The 20,457-nt window shown below is 40.9% G+C and overlaps 1 protein-coding gene across 2 annotated transcripts in view; it reads left to right on the top strand.

Moving 5' to 3' along the window:
• Positions 1–20,457, top strand: part of LOC110165489 (zinc finger protein 609-like) — a 287,085-nt gene that overhangs the window by 69,881 nt on the left and 196,747 nt on the right. For both annotated transcript variants that reach the window (XM_055154450.1, XM_055154449.1), the window contains exon 2: positions 13,889–14,719. In XM_055154450.1, the coding sequence (XP_055010425.1) occupies positions 13,997–14,719 (723 nt within the window). In that variant the 5' untranslated portion in view covers positions 13,889–13,996. The remainder of the gene's footprint in view (positions 1–13,888; positions 14,720–20,457) is intronic.

Genomic DNA, 20,457 nt, shown 5'->3' with positions numbered 1-20,457 from the left:
GGGTGATATGTAAGGGCAATATGTAAGGGCGGTTTTGATTATTTCCCCAAATTATGTCATTTCAATTTACTACAAATTTACTCACAGCCCTGTTTTTACCACAAGCCTGTATGAGAGTAGAGCTGTCACATATTGAAAAGTAAGTGTTCAAATTATTTGCATTGCACTGGTGATATGGTACATAATTGTCACAATATGTCACTATATATCCTGACATTTAAACAAAGGACCATATATTGTGATTTATCAATAATTGCGTATCATATTATGGTCGGTATGGATAGTATAGTATATACCTTCTTGAGAACAAAATTGGATGAAATAATCATGAATGTTAAATGGAACTTTTTATTTTTTAAACCGATTCAGATTAGGACTGGGTATTATTCAGAAGTTACGGAAAAGATGCATACCTCAGTACAAAGGCTGCGGTACGATATATATCTCGATACAGTGAGCTTTCAATTCCATACAATATATTGCAAATCGATTCGATACAGTTCAGTGAAATAAAGGCTAAATCTTGGCTGTGACACTAAAAGTCTTTGTTAAACCACTTCTTGTGCAAAGTTCATATCAAACACACCATTTTCATCATAAAAACTGTGAAAATGTGAAATGTGTCAAACATTTTCTTCCTCTAAACAAGCAACAAAATTGTAGCACTGTAACAAAAATTTTGTAAAATATACCAAAAAATACTGTTGGCAATATATCGATATAGTAGTCCACGATACTGATACTGGATCATCCCATTAAACCATATGATATATTAATATTTTGATATATTTGCACACCCCTAATTCAGACACATCTTGAATCGACAGGATAATCGGACAATTATCACGACAAGTATCACGATATATCACTGAATCTATTTAATTATTTATTTTTTGGACACCCCTAGTTCAAATAAAGTTTTCTGTGTACTCTTTAGGCACAAGGTTGGCCAGAATAGCATATCTGGCTGTCCTGGCGATTCGAGTCCATATATCGGTTGGCTGACATATCGGTTTATCTCGATTTCCCACTGTTTAAAAATTGGGTCAAATGGCCACAAATACACCAAACTGCAACATCAACACAGTTCCCCAACGCTTTAGTGGAAATCAAAGGAGCTGTGCCCTATTAAAACATCATCCACACAAAAACTGCTTGACTCTGTGTTGTAAATTGTATTGCGTTGTAAATTGACTCCAGGAGAATCATTTAATCGCCGTGCCAACAGTAATGGAGCAGAACGCCAGCTCATATCCCGTCCTATCTCCTCGGATGCTGTCATATTATTGGAGAAGCGTCAGGATTGGGCCTGATAAGCTCATCAAGGAGGAGTTGTATTTACACTGGTCTAATAGAGCGCGCATGAGAACACTGTGTGATCATTCCACTTAAGTGCTTGGCAAGACTGCTGCGCTCGCAAATGAGCCAGGCTTTATCAAGAGCTTTGGAGAGAGGGCACTGCTGACGAGCCCCATTCATTTCATCATCTGTCACCAGCGCAGTATTTTTTTCTTGGTCGTTCTACGGTTGTCAGAAGTACCAAATGTCAGATTCTAATCCAAACTAGATACTAAGGCTGGGTATCATTACGGAGTTGTTGATATGATACATGCCTCGATACACAGGGCAGGATACGATACGATTTTTGATACAGTGCACATTTGATTCAATATGATTCAATATATTTCAAATTGATTCGATGCAGTTCTTTGAAAAATGGCTATGATCCAAAAGTTTGTGCATAGCCCACAAAATCAATACTGTATCACCAAATTAAACAATACTATCTATTGATATTTCAATGTTTTTGCACATCCCTACTAGGTAATCATTTGAGCAGGTGTCGATACTAAAAATAGTCACATTTACAGAACAGAAATGAACATTTCCTGAAGCTTTAGAATGATCTTGAGCTGTATCAGAACAAGTATAAAAGCACATAGACGACTGTAGTACACGTCCCTGGACCCCTACCAAACCTACCTGGATCACTGAGGCATGACCGTATTTTCTGCACTATTAGGCGCTCTGGATTATAAGGTCATAGAATGGTTTATTTGTGAACGTTTTTCACAAATAAACTGCACTGAACTTTAAAGGAAACCCAACAGTGTGATGGGTGAGTGGTTTTGTTTGTTTGTGGCGTTCACGGTGACTCTGGGCTTTGTTCAGTTGTAGTTGTAGGGAGGGGTGCACATTGCACTCGCTTTTTCGGTTCATTCCTCCGTTTCTGTTCCTCGTCGGCGTGGAGTGATGAGTGTGTCTGTGGGTGTTTTTCACTGGGTGGTCGCTCTGGATTGTGGGGCGTGCAGTCGTTGGAGGCTTTAGAGCGCCCTATAGTGCACAAAATACAGTACAGAGATATAAGTCCACATGGGAATAGAAAAGAAAGTACTATGATTTACAGCTGAAAATCACATTCTGCTGTCTAAATAAAGAGTGTTTTTAATGATCATGATGGTATCAGAATCGGTATTGAGTCTCAAGTCTATCTGTTGTTTGTTTGTACTGTGACACTAGTCTCTCCTAAACCAGTAAGTGCAGTGTGAGGCGCTTTATTTATTCTATTTAAAGAGTAACTGGTTCAGAGGGAATGTCCACACACATGTAGTCATACCTGCTTGACATGTTACAATGTGAAGTTGTAGCATGTAATGTTTTGTATATTTATGGAGAATTGTCGTGTGGGAGCGTGGGTGATGTGGGCTTGTGGGCTTGTGGGCTGAACATAGCAAAGAACCGTACTACGAACTATAAGGAGTGTTCAAGTTGGGCTTGCTCAATATTATAACATGGTAAAAAGCTCACAAAATTTTTGGATAATAGCTTTTCTTTAAGGGAGAGGAGCTGCTGTCATCAACTGCTCAGCAACTAGAAGAGCTAACACAGCAGACTTTAGGACAAGGGTCTCCAACCTCAACGTGTAGCTCAGGAACTCCTGGTAGCTCTCCATCCCCTTCCATGTAGCTCACCAAGGAATTTCTGAATTACACATATTGTACTGAATAATAACATTTGATTATTTAAAAGCCATTACCAAGTACTAAGTATAAACAAAAGTGGCACAATGAAATCTTATGTAAACCAAAATTAAGAACATATATCTTAGTTAAAGACTGTTTTGGACATGAGCCGTATGTCACCCTGAACCTGAGCAGAGGTCAGAGGTCAGTATGTGCCCAGTTGAGGTGTGGGACTCTGTCTCTGGCCTTGGAGACGGGACGATTCCTCTCAGTCCCAGAGGAGGAGCACATGTGTCTGTGTGACTTAAAGGACATGGGAAATGAAATGCATTTTCTGTTTTACTGTCCTTTGTATCATGAGCTGCTCTGTCAGTTGTGTCTAATGTGTCTTACTGTTGGTTTGCTGTGTCTGATGAGGAGAGACTGGAGCATTTGTTTAAATGTAATGTTTTTAAGTTGGCTCAGTTTGTGTTGAAAGCCTGGAACCTCTGTTAAAGGACACTTTATGTTTGATGTGATGTGACCTTCTGCTTATTGTTTTATGTGTCTTATAAACCCATGCAGGCTGGGCACCAATTAAATGGTGCATGACACTAAATAAGTACAATAAACTAAAACTAAACTAAACCACTGTACATGTATCATTTTGGTGTCTAACTTTGTGCTCTAAGAAATGGATAATGGTTTATGTTTTATAGGCATCTACCTGGACCTCATCTAAGGCTCGCTGTGGCTCTTGTTGTGACTGCTAAAATTGGTAGCTTTCTGGCATTTTCATTTTGTAAAAGTAGCTCACAGGAGGAAAAAGTTTGGAGACCCCTGCTTTAGGAGTTCTATTACACCAATTACAGATACAAAGACAAGAAGAAGAGAACAATGGTCCAGTGGCCCAGTTTTGTAAAAGGCCCCATCAATATCAACTGGAGCTGTAGCAACTTGGCGTGTCCTGCTGCATTTGAATGAAGAATTTAAGTTGAAACGTATTCGACCTAAATAAACTGTTGTCAAGTTGACAAATTGGATTTCTCCCCTGCCATGGATTCTACCTGGACGACGGAGGGATTTTACACAGATCCAAAAGAAACTCTCCGTCCATGTGCTCAGCTCATGTAATCACTCTTCACCCCGGCTCTGTCCTGGTCACTATCCTCCCCAGCTCCTCTGTGTCCAGACCATGGGATTAACCACTTACTCTGAGAAGCCTTAACTCGCAGCCCTGTCCTTTGTTTACACACGCAGTATCTTAGTATTAATGGAAAGCTCATATTCATTTGACAAGTTCAGGTTCTAGAATATTATGATATTTTTTTATATTTATATTGCGCTCCAAATAGGAAGTGAGGTGAGTCCTATTATGGTATGTTGACCCCCCTATGAAAATCTATATTTTATTAATAAAGAACTTTAATTCTACACAAAAACTTTGACTATTAATATGATATCTGCAAATTTAAACATATACTAACATATTTAAAAGTGGTTTTTGAAGAACTCAGATGCATTTTTTATGTCAATTATAACTTTTGAATGTTAAAAATTGCTTATCGTATTTTCCGGGCTATTAGGCGCACTCTTAAGCCTCTAACCCCATCAAAAAACGACCCTAACCCTAACCCTAACCCTAACGACTTCAGTAAACTACAAAGCCGCACCACCCGCAGAACACACAAACACACACAGAGCAGACAGCGACCGCACAACAAAACACACCGGAGACACACTCATCACTCCACGCCGACGAGGAACAGAACGGAGGAACGAACCAAAAAAGCGAGTCCAATGTGCCTTTCTGAGCCACAACTGAACAACTGAATCACTGCGAACACGCCGACAATCTGTTGGTCCCAGACAGCACCCTCCCTACACGCCACAACTGAACAAAGCCCAGAGTCACCGTGAACGCCACAAACAAAGTCCCACTGACACATCCAACTGTTGTGTTTCCTTTAAAGTCCGGTGTGGTTTATTTGTGAAAAAAAGTAAAAAAAATAGACCATTTAATGACTAATAGTGCAGAAAAGTTGTTTAAACACATTTGACTGAAAATGAGATGTCGTTATTAATGAGTTAGGTAATCAAACTGATGTATAATGATTTGGAATCTTGTTAAAATAGACGGGGCTGATCAGTTGAGTAGTGAAATAGGGGAAACATATGGCTATAGTAATCTGACCCCCCAATGTTTATTATAACACAACATTACTAAATTATTCTTACAAACCATTGCCTAAATTGACATTATGATTAATCTGAACAGAGCAAACTAAAAACCATAACAATGTAAAATACAATATAAAAAGTGACAAGATTGCCGTGTATATTCAGTTTGAACAATACGTTACATTTACACAAAATACCAAGTCGTTCTCCATCAAAACATTCCTTAAAATACCTTAAAAGAAAGTGAATATGTAGCAGTATATAATAAAAGTAAATGACATGAGAAATAATGATCAAATAAGTAACTACTAAAGAAAAAAGTAAGGGGAGTCCAAATCCTTTGGGGGGGTCACTTTACTATAGCGCTATGTTCACCCCGAGGTCAAAATACTATCTCACACCGGCTCCATCGACTTAGAAAACCACAGCACATTTTTTTTAACATTTGTTTTTCTGGAAATGTTTTTAGTGTACTTTAATAGAATATTGTTTAAAGTTGTCATTAAATCGTGACAGCTCTGCTCACAGGATTCATTTACAATAATCTCTTCCCACTTTATTTGTTTAATATCATTTTCAACCAATTGTAAATCTCTCTTTCGAATAATTCCAATGCATACTTTAGTTTTTATGGGTCTTTCTCGTTATACCGTGCTTTAGTTAGTTTTCTAGGCATGCCTGTAATTAGATGATAAGTTTTTGTGATTCGTTCAGGCTTTTTTGTAAATATTAGATCTATTAAGGTCTGAGAGGAAAACTGTTGCCCCGCTCTCTCGAACTACTGCAGTGAGCTTTGGCATTTTGGTCTTAAAATGTTCGTATTATTATGTTCGTATCTGTATGATCCTGGTGTTTTTCGCTATTAAATTCCTTAATGGTCCTAGCTCCATTTTCACTCCTATAACTGCCACCCTCGGTGAGCTTCATTTGACTGGCGCACTCCCTTAGTCCACTTCTTTATACAGAAAGAAGTGGACAATTATAATATAATAGCAGCGTATTGTAGCAGCAGTCGATCAGTGATATGCTGTGGTTGAGGTTCAAGTGTTGCACAAAACGGACACTAAAATGAAGTCACTTTATCGCTTCTCGTCGTTCAAAGGATTACTCTGCGGGTGTTCCTTAGTCTTTCATCTTCCCAGCGGACTGTTTGCAGACCCCTGTTTAGTTTGTTTTTATACCTGACTGCTCACTCACTCTTCCTCAGAATGGTCTTGTGATGTTACTGGTCAGCTGAGTATCGGAACGCCAAATGAGCCACTCTGGACTTCACTGCAGGGTTCTTTAATTGTTTTTCATCAGCTCCTTTTTCAGTTTTAAATGGTCATAGTTACAGTTTTTGTGCAAAATCTATATCTTTCTTGATAATATCCACTTTTCTGTCCATCTCTAGGAGCTGGGAGCCAATAACCTTTATTCGACTTTCAATTAAAAACTTGTTCTTGAAGTTGCATTGTGTAACTTTTCTGGTGGAGGGTCTGTCAAACGCTTTTTTTCCATGGAGATGTTATTGCGTTGTCTGGAATGTTTAACAATATGATGGAGACCAAACCAGACCAAGTTATAGGTCATGTGGGAATTGTCAGCTGATGCGGGGCGGAGGCGGTGGATTGGGGCGGGTGCGAAGCGCTTTCTGCTACGTCAAACGCGTCATCATTGTAGCAGGCTTTAGTTCGTTGTCACGCGGTGGCAGAATCAATCTAAAAACCACTTCGGCGACATATACAAGGCCCACACATCACTCTTAGAAGGTAGAAAGCTCTGAAAAGTTCATTTTGCATGAGATGGGCCCTTTAAACACCACACCATCAACCTTCGTCATGTCCCGATATCTGGATGTCCGTGGACTTCTCGTTCTTTGATTCTGGTGTTTGTCTTAGATGTGCAGATAAGTGGGCTGTGAAGGCATTTCCGCTGTGGATGGGGTAGTTTTTAGCTCCGCCACCACCACACCGCCTCCCCAGAGTGTTGCCAGCGCGTGGGCCCGACGCAGAAGCCCCGTCTCTGGAGCGGAGATGCGCGCTGAGACTCATTTGTTGTTTGTGTTGGAATGGTGCGTTGAAAGATTAGACGGGCTCTGACCTTTGAGCGCGGCCTCTGAGCAAACAAGACTAACTGCTGTTGTCCTGACTCATTCATGCTCTCGCCGCTTGTCCTACATTACACTGGAACTTTTATACTTGCTGTTGCTTTTAAAGGGCTCGTGTTTTTGGTATGTTATATTGTTTCCGTATCAAAATCATACCCAGATTTGTGTTTTGTTTCATGCACACGTTTAACGCACACATGCAGCATACTACTACTCTGTTCCACCTGCTCGACTTTCTTTTTAAACTCCTTACACCATCACTAGAATCATTTGGATTATTTCAACCTTGGAATAGACCTTTTTCACTTCGGCTGGAAGTGCCGCGACGTACGGTAAACATCTCTTACGTTAATGCTTTTCAAAATATCTGTGCAAATGTCTGGCGTGTTTTCCAGCAGCTTCATAAATCTGCCCCATCACCAAATCTTCAACCAACAAGGTCCACAAAGGATAAACATTCTAACATGAAGAATTTATCCACAGCAAGGGAAGACGAAAAAGGCAAACAACGATTAGCATTAGTGAACTACTCCTGAGCAAAACTAATAAGTAAACTTGTTAACTCAGACTGATTGTACAATTAAAATAAAAAATTGATTGGCATAGACAGAGAGATTTGTGTAGGCTGAATGCGAGACATGTACAGTAGAAACGCTCTTAAACCTCTAACCCTATAAAAAAAAAAACGATCGTGCATTTCGCAATCCAGAGCGTCCTATACACGAATCCACTCGGGTGTCCCAGTACGACTTCAGTAAACTACAAAGCCACACCACCCGCAGAACATGCAAACACATGGAGCAAACAGCGACCGCACAGCGAAACACACCCACAGACACACTCATCACTCCACGTGGATGAGGAACGGAATGGAGGAATGAACCGAAAAAGCGACATGCCACTTCTAGACACAACTGAACAACTGAGTCACTGCGAACACGCCGACAATCCGACAGCACCCTCCCTACACGCCCCAAATGAACAAAGCCCAGAGTCACCGTGAACGCCACAAACAAAGTCCCACTGACCCATCGAACTGTTGTGTTTCCTTTAAAGTCCGGTGCGGTTTATTTGTGAAAAAAGTTCGAAAATAGCGCCTAATAGCCCAGAAAATACGGTAATCTGTGAACATCCGTAGCATTCAAACTGCACAAATCTATCCATCTATGCAAATATCTACATCGTGAAATCGATTTTTAATTTAAATTGCAGAATCGGTCTTAGTTCACAAGTTACTTATTAACGAATTACTTATTACTTTTGTTCAGTAGTCCACTAATGTGTCGTCGTTGTTCGTCTTTACATTTTCACCTTTTTTACCTTGATAGTTGTGGATCAATTCTTCATGGACGAATGTTTATCCTTTGTGGACCTTGTTGGATGAAGATTTGGTCATGGGGCAGATTTATGAAGCTGCTGGAAAATACGCAAAACATTTCCACAGATATTTATCCATAGAAAAGCATTAAACAGAAGTGACGTTTACCCGACATCATGGCACTTCCAGCTGTTGTGAAAAAGGTCTATTGCCAATCTGTACTGATCTAAAGGTAGTTGTTAACTTGAAAAACTACCGCTTCATGACATCACAAGGTGGAACAGAGCATTTTGAGCTTTGGAGATGTAGCCAGACTAATAATAAAAGAGGACTCAAATGTGCGAATGAAACAAAACGCACCTCCAGGTCTGTTTTTGAGGAGGTAACGTTACAACATGGCTTAAAGCTCACAAGAGTCAATTTTGTGTGAAATATGACCTTTAACAATAATGCAGTGTACTGTCTTTATCAAATATATCAGATGTTTTATTTTCATTTGCCCACGTTTGAGTAATCCTGCGTGGTAAGTCTCCTTGGTACGGGCCATTACAGTTTTCGATTTGATTGTAGTTTGTCTCGTCTAGAACAAGCACAAATCTCTATAGGAATTTCAGTAGATACAACAGTATGGATTTTTGTGCCGTTGCTGTCAACACAAATTTCTTGCCCTGCTCCAAACTACGTTCAGAGAGGACTGGTTGGAGACCTTTCGACTTAAACTCTCAAGAATATCACTGACGATTCAAAATGGCCAAACTTCTAAGTCAGTTCGAATACACGCATCAAGAATCTCGGACTTCCGATCATTGCTCAATTCATACTGGGAAGGATTTTCTGAAAAAGTGAGCATCAAACCTCCATGTTTGTTTTCCCAGTGGGATGCGTCTATTGACAAAGCCGATCTTTTCTAGTCTTTTGAACCATATCACTTTTGTTTCTGGTTCTGATATTGTCATATTTTAGTTTTGGGATTCGGACATTGTTAATTGTGTGTTTGTTGGATCCTAACTGTGGAAAACGGCTCGAGAAATTAGTTTGCGAACTCCATAGATGCAATAGGGAAACAGATGTGTGTGACTGCAAACCTCTGTTTAAACTGTTTCCCTTCCCAACAAAATTGAAAAATAGTGAAAGGTGAAGGCGATGGGCAGTATAGATCCATGGGAAGGACGAAAAAGGAAACCTTTGACTACCTAAATCATCACGAGTTTACAGTGAACATTTTGTATGTGGAGCGCCATCAAAGCGGGATCCTGTTTGTTAAGCGAGATGTACAAAGACAAACAGACTGAGCTGCACTTTCTTGTTTTTGTAGTTTTACAGCAACATCAAGTCTTGGTCTCTTTACAGTGGAAGTTGTTTCTTGGCGAACAGTTGGTGCCTTTCGCTTTGGTGTTCACTGTTTAAATTCATAACCAAGGCTGAGTGAGGGATTGGGATTTTGCCTTGATGGCTCCACAATACAAAATGTTCACTGTAAACTCGTGATGATTTAGGCAGTCAAAGGTTTCCTTTTTGGTCCTTCCCGTGGATCAGTACATTGGAGGTTTGATGCTCACTTTTTCGGAAAATCCTTCCCAGTATGCATTGCGTAATGACCAGAAGTCCGAGATTCTTGATGCGTGTATTTGTTTCCTGGTTTTGTTGCGATTACCTTTTTTAAAACGGCTTGAGTACAGTTCCTTGTAATACAAACATTGAGCATTTTATTTGCCCGTAGAGATGCATATATTTTGGAAAATATTTGCCAACAAAAGCCACATCTATTAAGAAACCAAACATCTCGGGTCATTTATCTCTCTAACCTTTCTCTTTCATTGGACAGTTGGACAGAACAGACCTTTCTTGTATTCTATTTTATTCATAGTCAAAAGTCATACTTCCTGGAATTCAGATTACATAACGTTCTATAGGTTTGTGTTGTTAGGGTTGTGGCCAGGCTAAATATGTTTTGTTGAATGGTTGGATATACTTTATGTTGAGAGATAATGGATCTTTTGTTAGTCTTGGTTTCGTCCTTAGGTTTGATTTGTTAGGCATTGCTGTTTTTGTTTGAATTCCTTCGAGCTCTTTGTAAAAAATGGTATGTTAAAACCTCACAAAAGTGTCATCAGGCACATTCATCACAGATATGTAAGCCTGCATGAGCTGCCCTGTTAAAGGCCCGGCTCTGAACAGTGCTGTGCGAGTGTGAGCGTGCTCCTTGTTGATCAGGCGTGACACTATCAGAGCAGAGCCAGTCACAAGCGCAGGGCCACCGGGGCTGTCACAGCGCCAACCGGGCTCCTTCCCGCCGTTACCATGGCGACTGTGGGAAGTGATTATGGAGAGAAGAGCCGGGAGCGCCGCAGTGGTGATCTCACTGCTTCATACCGCTGGATCAAAACACTTGTCGTTCGTGGCCACTAAATATGTTTCATTTAGAGGCACAGTCGAGAGAGAGAGAGAGGTTTGATTCTCCCATTCTAAATGTGTGTAGAGGTTAGTGCATCATTGGATATGACGGTACACCTTGAAATACTGCTTTGAGATGTGCTGGATTCCATTGTGGTCATGAATATTAATACATATTGATTAAGGATGTAACTATAACTGAAATATCGTGATATCGTATCGTCAAACGTCACACAATAGTATCGTAGACAGTCACAATATATCGAGTTACAAGTCTTGTTGCTTAAATGAATAGTTTTGGTGTGGCAGTAGTAGGGGTGTAACGATATCCAAGTCTCACGATACGATATTGTCACGGGATGAACATCACAGTACGATATTTATCGCGATATCTTGGGAAAGCTCACGATATGGTGGGGAGGCTCACGATTAGGGATGTAACAATATCCACATGTCTTGGTACGATGTTTTCACGATATACATCTCACGGTATTTATCTGACGATACAATACATATCATGATTCGCATGTCACAATTCAATATATCCTGATATATCCCGATACTAAATCAATGGATGATATATTGCGATTTATCAATAATTACTTCTAATAATAGAGCCAACTACACTTTCAAGAGAACACAATTGTATGAAATATAATGTTTTTGTTTTTTTAAATCATGAGAACAGTGAATCTAACTAATGAATTTTTGTGAAAAGTATTATTTAAAAAATCAATTCGGATGCATTTTCCATCGATTCGAGAATTGTGCTATGAAGTATCATGATATATCACTGAATCGATTTTTTTCTTACACCCCTATACGACGTTACACCTTGAAATACTGCTTTTGAGATGTGCCGGATTCCATTGTGGACTTGAATATTAATACATATTGATTAGGGATGTAACAATAACTGAAATATCGTCATATCGTATCGTCAAGCGTCACACAATAATATCGTGGACAGTCACAATATATCGAGTTCTTGTTGCTTAAATGAATAGTTTTGGTGTGGCAGTAGTAGGGGTGTAACGATATCCAAATCTCACGATACGAAATCGTCATGGTATGATATTTATTGCAATATCGTGGGAAAGCTCACAATATGGTGGGGAGGCTCACGATTAGGGATGTAACTATATCCACATGTCTTGGTACGATATTTTCACGATATACATCTCACGGTATTAATCACAATATTTTGTGGAAACTAACAAAACTGTAAATATTCAACTTTTTTCTCTTAAAATGCCTTGAAAAGACTTAATCCAAAGAATGAAGATTTAAAAGTGTTAGAGTTGTTATTTCTTCTTGTAGTCTGCACTGAAATGGAGCAATGGATCATGGTCTATGTAGTTCTCGATGTCTTTTTTTTTAGCTATTGCTGCACCATAACTCTTCATTAAAGCGAGTTCATTAAAGAGACGTGTAATTCGATATATTGTGATGAACCACGATATTATTGTGAGAACTTTGACGATACGATATCACGATATTTCGGTTATTGTTACATCCCAATAGCTAAAAAAAAAAAACAGAGGGAACTACATAGACCATGATCCTTTGCTGTTTCAGGACAGACTGCATGAAGAAATAAGAGTTACAAGAACTTTTATAGTTTAGTTCTTTAGATTAAGTTTTATCAAAAGTAGCATATTCACAGTTTTGTTAACCTCCACAAAATATCGTAATAAATATCGTATCATGAGATGTATATTGTGAAAATATCGTACAGAGAGATCTGGATATTGTTACATCCCGAATATTGATGGACACTGATCAATACTAAAACTAGAATCAAAGTTAGACATTTATATGAGTGTGCATACATTATTGAACGTCTTCTAGCAGGACCACATGATGAAATCAAAGAAACTATTACTTCTGTGCTCAAGGCAAGGCACATGTAGTTGTAGAGAACGATTCCTACACAAAGTAATACAGAGCTGCTTTAACGTTTATTTTGAGCCACAGAAGCCAGAGACCTGAGACCAGAACACTTGCGCTTGAACTTTCTGGTTCTTGTCAAGACCCAAGCCCCAGCGTTCTGGATGTTCTGCAGCTGTCCTACAGTTTGTTTGGAGAGGTTAGGTTTAAGGTTTAGAGGGTTACAGCTTGTTTGGAGAGGCCAGAGAGCAGGCACAATAACATCATTACTATGGAGAGACTAAAGGAGTCGGGACTGCTCTGTAAAAGACGATTACTTCAGTGTATTTTATGATGAATTTTTTGTTGTGGTTTTGGGCAGAAGACTAATTTTTTTTGTTCAAACTGATTTGTAACTATAAAACTTCCCTCAAGTTAACTATTTGTGGGTTTAGCTTCCCATAGGTGAAGACTGTTTTGACTACTGAGAAGAATATTTTGTGATGAATTGTTGTTGACATATTAGCCTGAATCATCAGCCGGTTTCACTTTGTGGAAACCTTTTGACCTCGCAGCATTAGTATTCTTTTTTATTTAACCAATCGCTGCTATTTGGGCGTGACGTATGTAATGCTCCCCTAACGGAGCTAACTGGTATATTAAGCTTTTCCCAAATCCCGTAGGAAGAAGGACAATAACGTCTTTCCCCTTGATAAAATTCACCAAACAATCTCTTTGTTCCGGCTTTAAATCCTTGATCTCGGGAATCGTTGCCAACACAGAATGTCTGTCTTTGTCTACATCCATCTCTTTGTTTACTGTTGTGCTGTACCACAAAAGGGACCCAGTCATGGCTTCACAGCTCTTTGCTGATTGGCCGGTGTGCGGTCTACAACTTGCAAACCGTGTAGTGTATTCCGATTCCTGACCTAGTTGCTGGAGAGAAATGAAACTGAGCGGAGCCAATAGGTGGTGCCAGCCCAGCTAATGATCTCTCACAAACCTAATAAACTGACATATTAACACCAGCTATAATCTCATCATGTGTTTGTGTAATGTGAATATGTGACTAACTTGTGTCTCTTGTGCTTTCAGGAACATAATGTGGTTCAATGGGCCGGGGACGAGCAGACCGTGAGCCTTCTCTAAGCCTGGCGTCCCTTCTGGACCTCCCCGAGGCGATCCTGGCCCGTTGGCACTAAAATGTCCCTCAGTGGTGGCACTGCAGGCGGGAAAGGTGTGGACTCGAATGCGGTGGACACTTACGACAGCGGGGATGAGTGGGACATCGGCGTGGGCAATCTGATCATCGACCTGGACGCCGATTTGGAAAAAGACAAACTGGAAATGTCCGGCACCAAGGACGGATTGACGGCACCCACCAACGCTGTGGCCTCTCTGCCTGAAAACATCCGCTTTGTAAGCCCAGTGTCTGGAGCTCAGGGCAAGGAGAGCAAAGCCAAGTACAAGCGCACTAAGAACTCGAAAGACAATAACAGTAAAGCATCCTCTGTAGATATGGGGAAGAAAGACACTACAGGGCGGACTCAAATGGAGCCCACCGCCCCAGCTGTGAACACAACAGCCACGGGCAACAACTCCACAGCTAAAGGCGTGGAGAAGGGGGGCAAGGCCTCCAGGGGGGTGGTGGGGGGTAAAAAGGAGAAGGAGGCCGCGGGGAAAGGTAAGAAGGACAAAAGCGATGGAACTCTGACTGAGAAGGAGCTCCAGTCTCAGGCCCAAGTGGTGCTGGGGAACAGTCGCGCCGCGGCCTTTGAGAACTCCCAGTCTACGGAGCTGGCGGACGCTAATCAAATGGGGAATATTGCACTTGAAAGCGTTGGGATAGTACCAGCACTGAAAACCGAGCCGGACGAGGTGGAGAACGGGGAGTGCAAGGCTCTCAAGAAGGTCAAAAGTGAAAAGGTAAGACGCGTTTGTTTTGGTAAACTTGTGACGTTGCTGTTGTGTCTGAGATCTGGAGTTTTGTGTTCAGTTTTTGGTCGTGTGCATACTGGCTTTTATATTCATTTAGTTCAGTCCAAAATCACTTGGAATCAAAGGTGTTCTGAAAGTAGAGATGAGTAAAAGTTGATTGATTTGTGTAAAATGTTCATGTCAACACAGATCTCGATTTTCTGGGAGGCTTTCAAACATCTTTGTAGACTTTTACAACTTATTTGCTGTCAAGATTGGCCATGGAATAAGACGAACTGGCAAAAAACTGAAATGGTTGAATATTTTGGGTGATATTTCAAACATAATGAAGTGGTATTTTTAGAGATAGTGTAGAAAATGTAACTGTTGGCCACTGTAAGATCAAACGATTTTTGCACAACCACAAGGCATCATTTTTTGCAACTGTCCAGCTGCGTGAACTGACGAAATTGAGTTTGACAAGTTCAAATCCGTACACTGGAGTTGACTCACAAGCGGGACTGTATGCAGAATCACTGAGATACCATTGTCCGTCGTGTTTGTTAATTGAGTCCTCATTTAATCCTGGTTTAGATTTGGTTTGTGTTGGCTCAAGTCCTGTACTGTTTGGGCTGGTATCATTAAGAAGTTGCCGATACGATACATACCTCGATACATAGGCCACGATACGATACATACCTCGATACATAGGCCACGATACGATACATACCTCGATACATAGGCCACGATACATAGATACATACGATACATACTCGATACATAGGCCACGATACGATACATACCTCGATACATAGACCACGATACGATACATACCTCGATACATAGGCCACGATACGATACATAACTCGATACAGTGAACTTTCGATTGCGATATATTTCAAATCGATTCTATACGGTTCAATAAAAAATAATGGCAAAATCATGACTGTGACACTAAAAGTCTTTGTTAAACCACTTCTCGTGCAAAGTTCATATGAAAAAAGCCAAGTTTAGTCCTAAAGTCAGTGAAAATGTCAAATGTGTCGCATAAAACGAGTTTCTTTCTACTAAACAAGCAACAAAACTGTAACGATGTGACAAAATAATTTCGTAAAATATACCAAAAAATACTCTTGGCGATGTGTCGATTCAGCATCCCACGATATCGATACTGTATCATCACATTAAATGATGCAATTTATCGATATTTTTATATTTTTGCACATCCCTATAGTCTTGTGTGAAGAATCCCTCAGTCGTCCAGGTAGAATCCACGGAGAGGAGAAAATTCAGTTTGTCGACTGGACAAAAGTTAGTTTGGTTGAAGACGTTTCGCAGCTCATCCAAGTTGCTTCTTCAGTTCTGGTCAGTGATGTCCGCCAGCATTCTGACCAGAACCCACCTGGTCACTCACCCCTATAGTCACATTTTTGGAGTTACAGTACCAGTTTCCATACCAGCACATATTTTTGTAGATTTCCTTTCCGAAATAAGACAAACCTCATCCAAATGTGTCGCTGTTATCTCTCAACTAACCGCAGAACAGCTCTGTGGATAAATAAATAAATAAACGTTCAAACTAGGGATGGGCATGATTAGTCAATTAATCGATAATTGATCATTAAGAATTTCATTGATTACGTTAATTTTAATCGACACACCGAATGTAGGTTGCTGTTCGTAGTGTAGAGTGACCAAACAGGTGTGTACATGTAGTTCGTACATGTGAAGGAGCGAGCAAACAGAAACAGTGGGTCAGTCTGCAACGTCCCGAAGCACAAATGTGTATTTAAACGATGATTTGTACAAGAAATTCCACGCTTTCCGTTGCGTTCGGGACAAGTGTGAGTCCATGTGCACAGTGTATAAAGCAGCACATATGTTTCGGTGTCCAGTGGGAAAAAGTTTTACCAGGTGAGAGTCGCGCAATGTCAATGACGAGTCCCCACCTCCCTCCCCCCGTACGGTGTCCTGGTTTTGATAAACGCAAATCTGGTCACACTAACCTGTATTCACCTGAGTCATGTCTTTTAATCCGACAGAAATTGACCACATCAGCGACACAAGAGCTGTAGTTTTATCTTCGCTTAGTTTATGCAAATTAGCGATGTGCGTTTTTTAAGTTTTGTTTCTGTGAGAGTTGCGCAAAACTGAATTAAACACATTATAATGTCAAATGGATTGATGTGGCTCTAGAGTGGTTACGGTTTATATGTCGTAAAGTTGAATTTATTTATGCAGATTAGTAGTGCAGATAGTAATAATAATGATGATCATTTTAATATAAAAACGTTAATGATTAATTGATAATCGATCGTTAATTCTTCCGACGATCGATTAAGAAAATTTCATCGAATGCCCATCCCTAGTTTGAACACTCTGAGACTTTCTGGGCCGACCAAGAACGTCAAACGAGGATATCTGCTGAAACGATATTTGGAAACCGATTTCTGATCCAGCACAGTTTTCAGTATCTGTTGAATCCCTTGTCCTGGTTTAGTTCTGCTTTGGTCTTGATTTAGTCCAGGGTCGGTCCTCTTGTGACTCTGACTGCACACTTGGTAGAGGGTGTACGCGAGCTCTCCGGTTCCTCGCTGTGTTCGGTGACATCGCACGAGAAGTAATTTGCTAACAGTGTGCGCTTTCATCGATTTAATTAATCACGCTATGAATGAACACAAAGCTCTTGGATCTACTGCAGAGCGCCAGTGTCCCGGAGCACTCTGACATGTGATGTGTTCAGACCCCCTCCTCCGGCTCGCTCTCTCTCCCTCCTTTTCTCTTTCTCTAAATCTCCCTCTCGCCATCTTTCCAATGTTTCTCTCTCTTTTCTTGTGCTAACTCCTCTCTCTCTTCTCTCGCTCTCTCTGACCTCTGTTTCTCTATCACTCTCTTTCCTCTCTTGCACTCTCTCTCTCCTCTCTTGTGCTCTCTGCCCTCCATTTTCTTTTTCTCTCCTTCCCTCCCCCGTCCCTCCCTCTCATTCCCTCTCTATCTTCTCTTGTGCTCTCTCTTTTCTCTTGAGCTCTTTCCCTCTCTCTGTCTCTTTCTCCCTCTCTCCTCTCCTGTGCTCTCTGCCCTCCATTTATTTCTCTTTCTCTCTCCTCCCTTCCTCTTTTCTCTTGATCTCTCTTCTTCTCTCTCCTCTCTTGCTCTCTCTCTCCTCTCTTGTGCCCTCTGCCCTCCATTTCTTTCTCTTTCTCTCTCCCCTCGCCCTCCCTCTCTCTCACTCTCCCTCTTTCTCTCTCCTCTTGCTCTCTCTATTCTCTCTTGTGCTCTGCCTTTCATTTCTATCTCTTTCTCTCCTCCTCTCTCTCTCCTTCCCTCACTCCTCTTGCTCTCTCTGCTCTCTCTCCTCTCTTGTGCTCTCTGCTCTCCATTTCTTTCTTTCTCTCTCCCCTTCTCTCTCTCTCCCCTCCCTCCTTTCCCCCCTTTTCTCTCTTCGTGTGGTCTCTCTCTCCTTTCGTGCTCTCTGCCCTCCATTTCTCTTATTTTCTCTCTCTCCCTCCTCCATCTCTCTCTCTCTCCTTCCTTCTTTCCCCCTCTCCCTACCCCCCCACTCTCTCCATCTCTCTCTTCTCTTGCTCTTTTTCCTCTCTTGTGCTCTTTGCCCTGCATTTCTTTCTCTTGTTCTCTCTCCCTCATCTCTCTCTCTCTCTCCCTCCCTCCTTCTCTCTCTCTCTCTCTCTCTCTGTTCATGATGGATGGGGGCCGGGGGTGGGGGGGCAGCCACAGGAAATGGCCCACACCACGACAGAGCCTGTTCCCATCTGTGCACCGCAGATTGTTTATGATAGCAGGCATCTATCTGCTTTCCCATAGTGCACTGCCGCACACCGAGCTCCGGCTGCACGAGTCGACTCTGCGATGAGGCGTCCTGCTTTGGCGAACTTTTGAAAGCATCGCTGCATTCTTTTAATTGATGAGAAGTGAGTTTGTTGGGAAAGCGCTCGTGTTGTGTAAATGGGTGGATACGTGTCGCAGAAATGATGGATTATTTCATCTTGTTTTGTATAATTCATCAGTTTCAGCATCAGTTTTTCTTGTGGAAATTCAGTTTGAAAAGCTCACAACAGGGAAATGCTTTTAGAAAATGGACACTGTGTTGAAAAAGTTGAATTTTGTGAACTGGGCAAGTGTTTAAGAGTGAATACATTTCAACACTCATCCAAGACGCTTCTTCAGTTGTGCCAAGTTACAGGAAAGTCACCGCCTTTTATCTGGAGATAGACCGATATATCAAGCCAATATTTCTACCTTTTCATGTATCAATTATAGACCTTAAATCTCCAGCTTAGGCCAATATTTTGTTTTGGCTAAGCTGCTGCCGAAGGAATACACATAAAACTTTATGTGGACACTTGAGTGTGAAGAGATAACTGCAGGAAACCTGACTACACGGTGAGTTTATGAAACAAAAGGGCTGTAAGTGAGTTTGTAGTAAATTAAAATTGCACAATTTGGGGAAAATAATCACAACCTGCTCTTGAATTTGGCTCAAAAACATCGATTGAGTTTATCAACCAGTCTATGGTTTATCAACCATTAAACAGTCTGTATCGGCATTAGGGATGGGCATGATTAGTCGACTAATCGATAACTGATCATTAAGAATTTCGTTGATTACGTTCATTTCTAATCGACAGACTGAATGTAGGTTTCTGTGTGTAGAGTTGAAGCCACGTCTGACAGAGCAAACACTGGAGTTGTGCCTCACAGTGCCACATTTGGGCTCTGGCTCCTTGGAGACACTGTACCACTCAGTGAGTGTGTTTACATGCACATCTGAAAATCAAGCATTAATTCTCCCGACGATCGATGAATAAAATTTCATTGATTCCCATCCTTAATCGGCATCGACTATGGAAAAAAAATGTCGATCTCTACTCATCTGTCTGAGGAGAGGAGCCAACTCCAGTGAAACTAACACACCCTCCTTGTTTACAGTACATTTTAGTTTGAACAGTTCTGACAGTAACTTGGCACAACTGAAGAATCCGTTCAGATGAGTGTTGAAACAAAGGCTACGTTCAGACTGCAGGGCTTAACGCTCAATTCGGATTTTTTTGTGAAATCCGATGTTTTTGTGAGGTCGTTCACATTTCTAGTTAAATGTGACTTGTATGTGACTCCAGTGTGAACATTAAACGGCCCAAAAATGTCCCGCATGTGACACTGGAGACACGACGACGTCAACCGCAGTGAGCGTCTCTGTGTTTACGGAAGTTGTCCAAACACGGGCGCAAGCATTGAGCACCTGGAGATTTTAAAGTTCCTCTTGTACCGGAGCCAGAACATGAACAACTTACTTGTTTTAACCCTTTCCAGGCAAGTGTTGCAGATTTGCAATTTGCATTTCCAATTACCTACTTATTCCACATCCATATTTTATGAGCCTTTTTTACTCAAGAGCCTTTTTTCCCATCCATGCTGATAAATGTGGACGATGCAGACTGTGCAAGAATGACTACATGCAAACGACCTGCCAGAAGTGCAAAATACTTTTGTGCTTTACAAAGGATAAAAACTGTTTCTTGGAGAACCACATGAAAAAGTGATGTTGTTCTGCCACTGTGAAGCTGTTACACTGTGCTTTATGTTTTCATTGTTATGAAAAGTGATATACACATAAAGTTAACGTTCATATCATTTTCAGTCTTCAGTGTTAATTTACCACACCGGACCAACGTTGCAAATCTGCAACATCCCAGAACACACTGGATGTGAATGTCTCTCTCAAAAAAAGT

The sequence above is a fragment of the Boleophthalmus pectinirostris genome, unplaced genomic scaffold, assembly GCF_026225935.1.
Source record: "Boleophthalmus pectinirostris isolate CB_2022bp ecotype Guang Dong unplaced genomic scaffold, ASM2622593v1 HiC_scaffold_19, whole genome shotgun sequence".
Classification (NCBI taxonomy): domain Eukaryota; kingdom Metazoa; phylum Chordata; class Actinopteri; order Gobiiformes; family Gobiidae; genus Boleophthalmus; species Boleophthalmus pectinirostris.
Note: the sequence above shows the minus strand (reverse complement) of the source record. Positions and strands in the feature narration are given on the sequence as shown.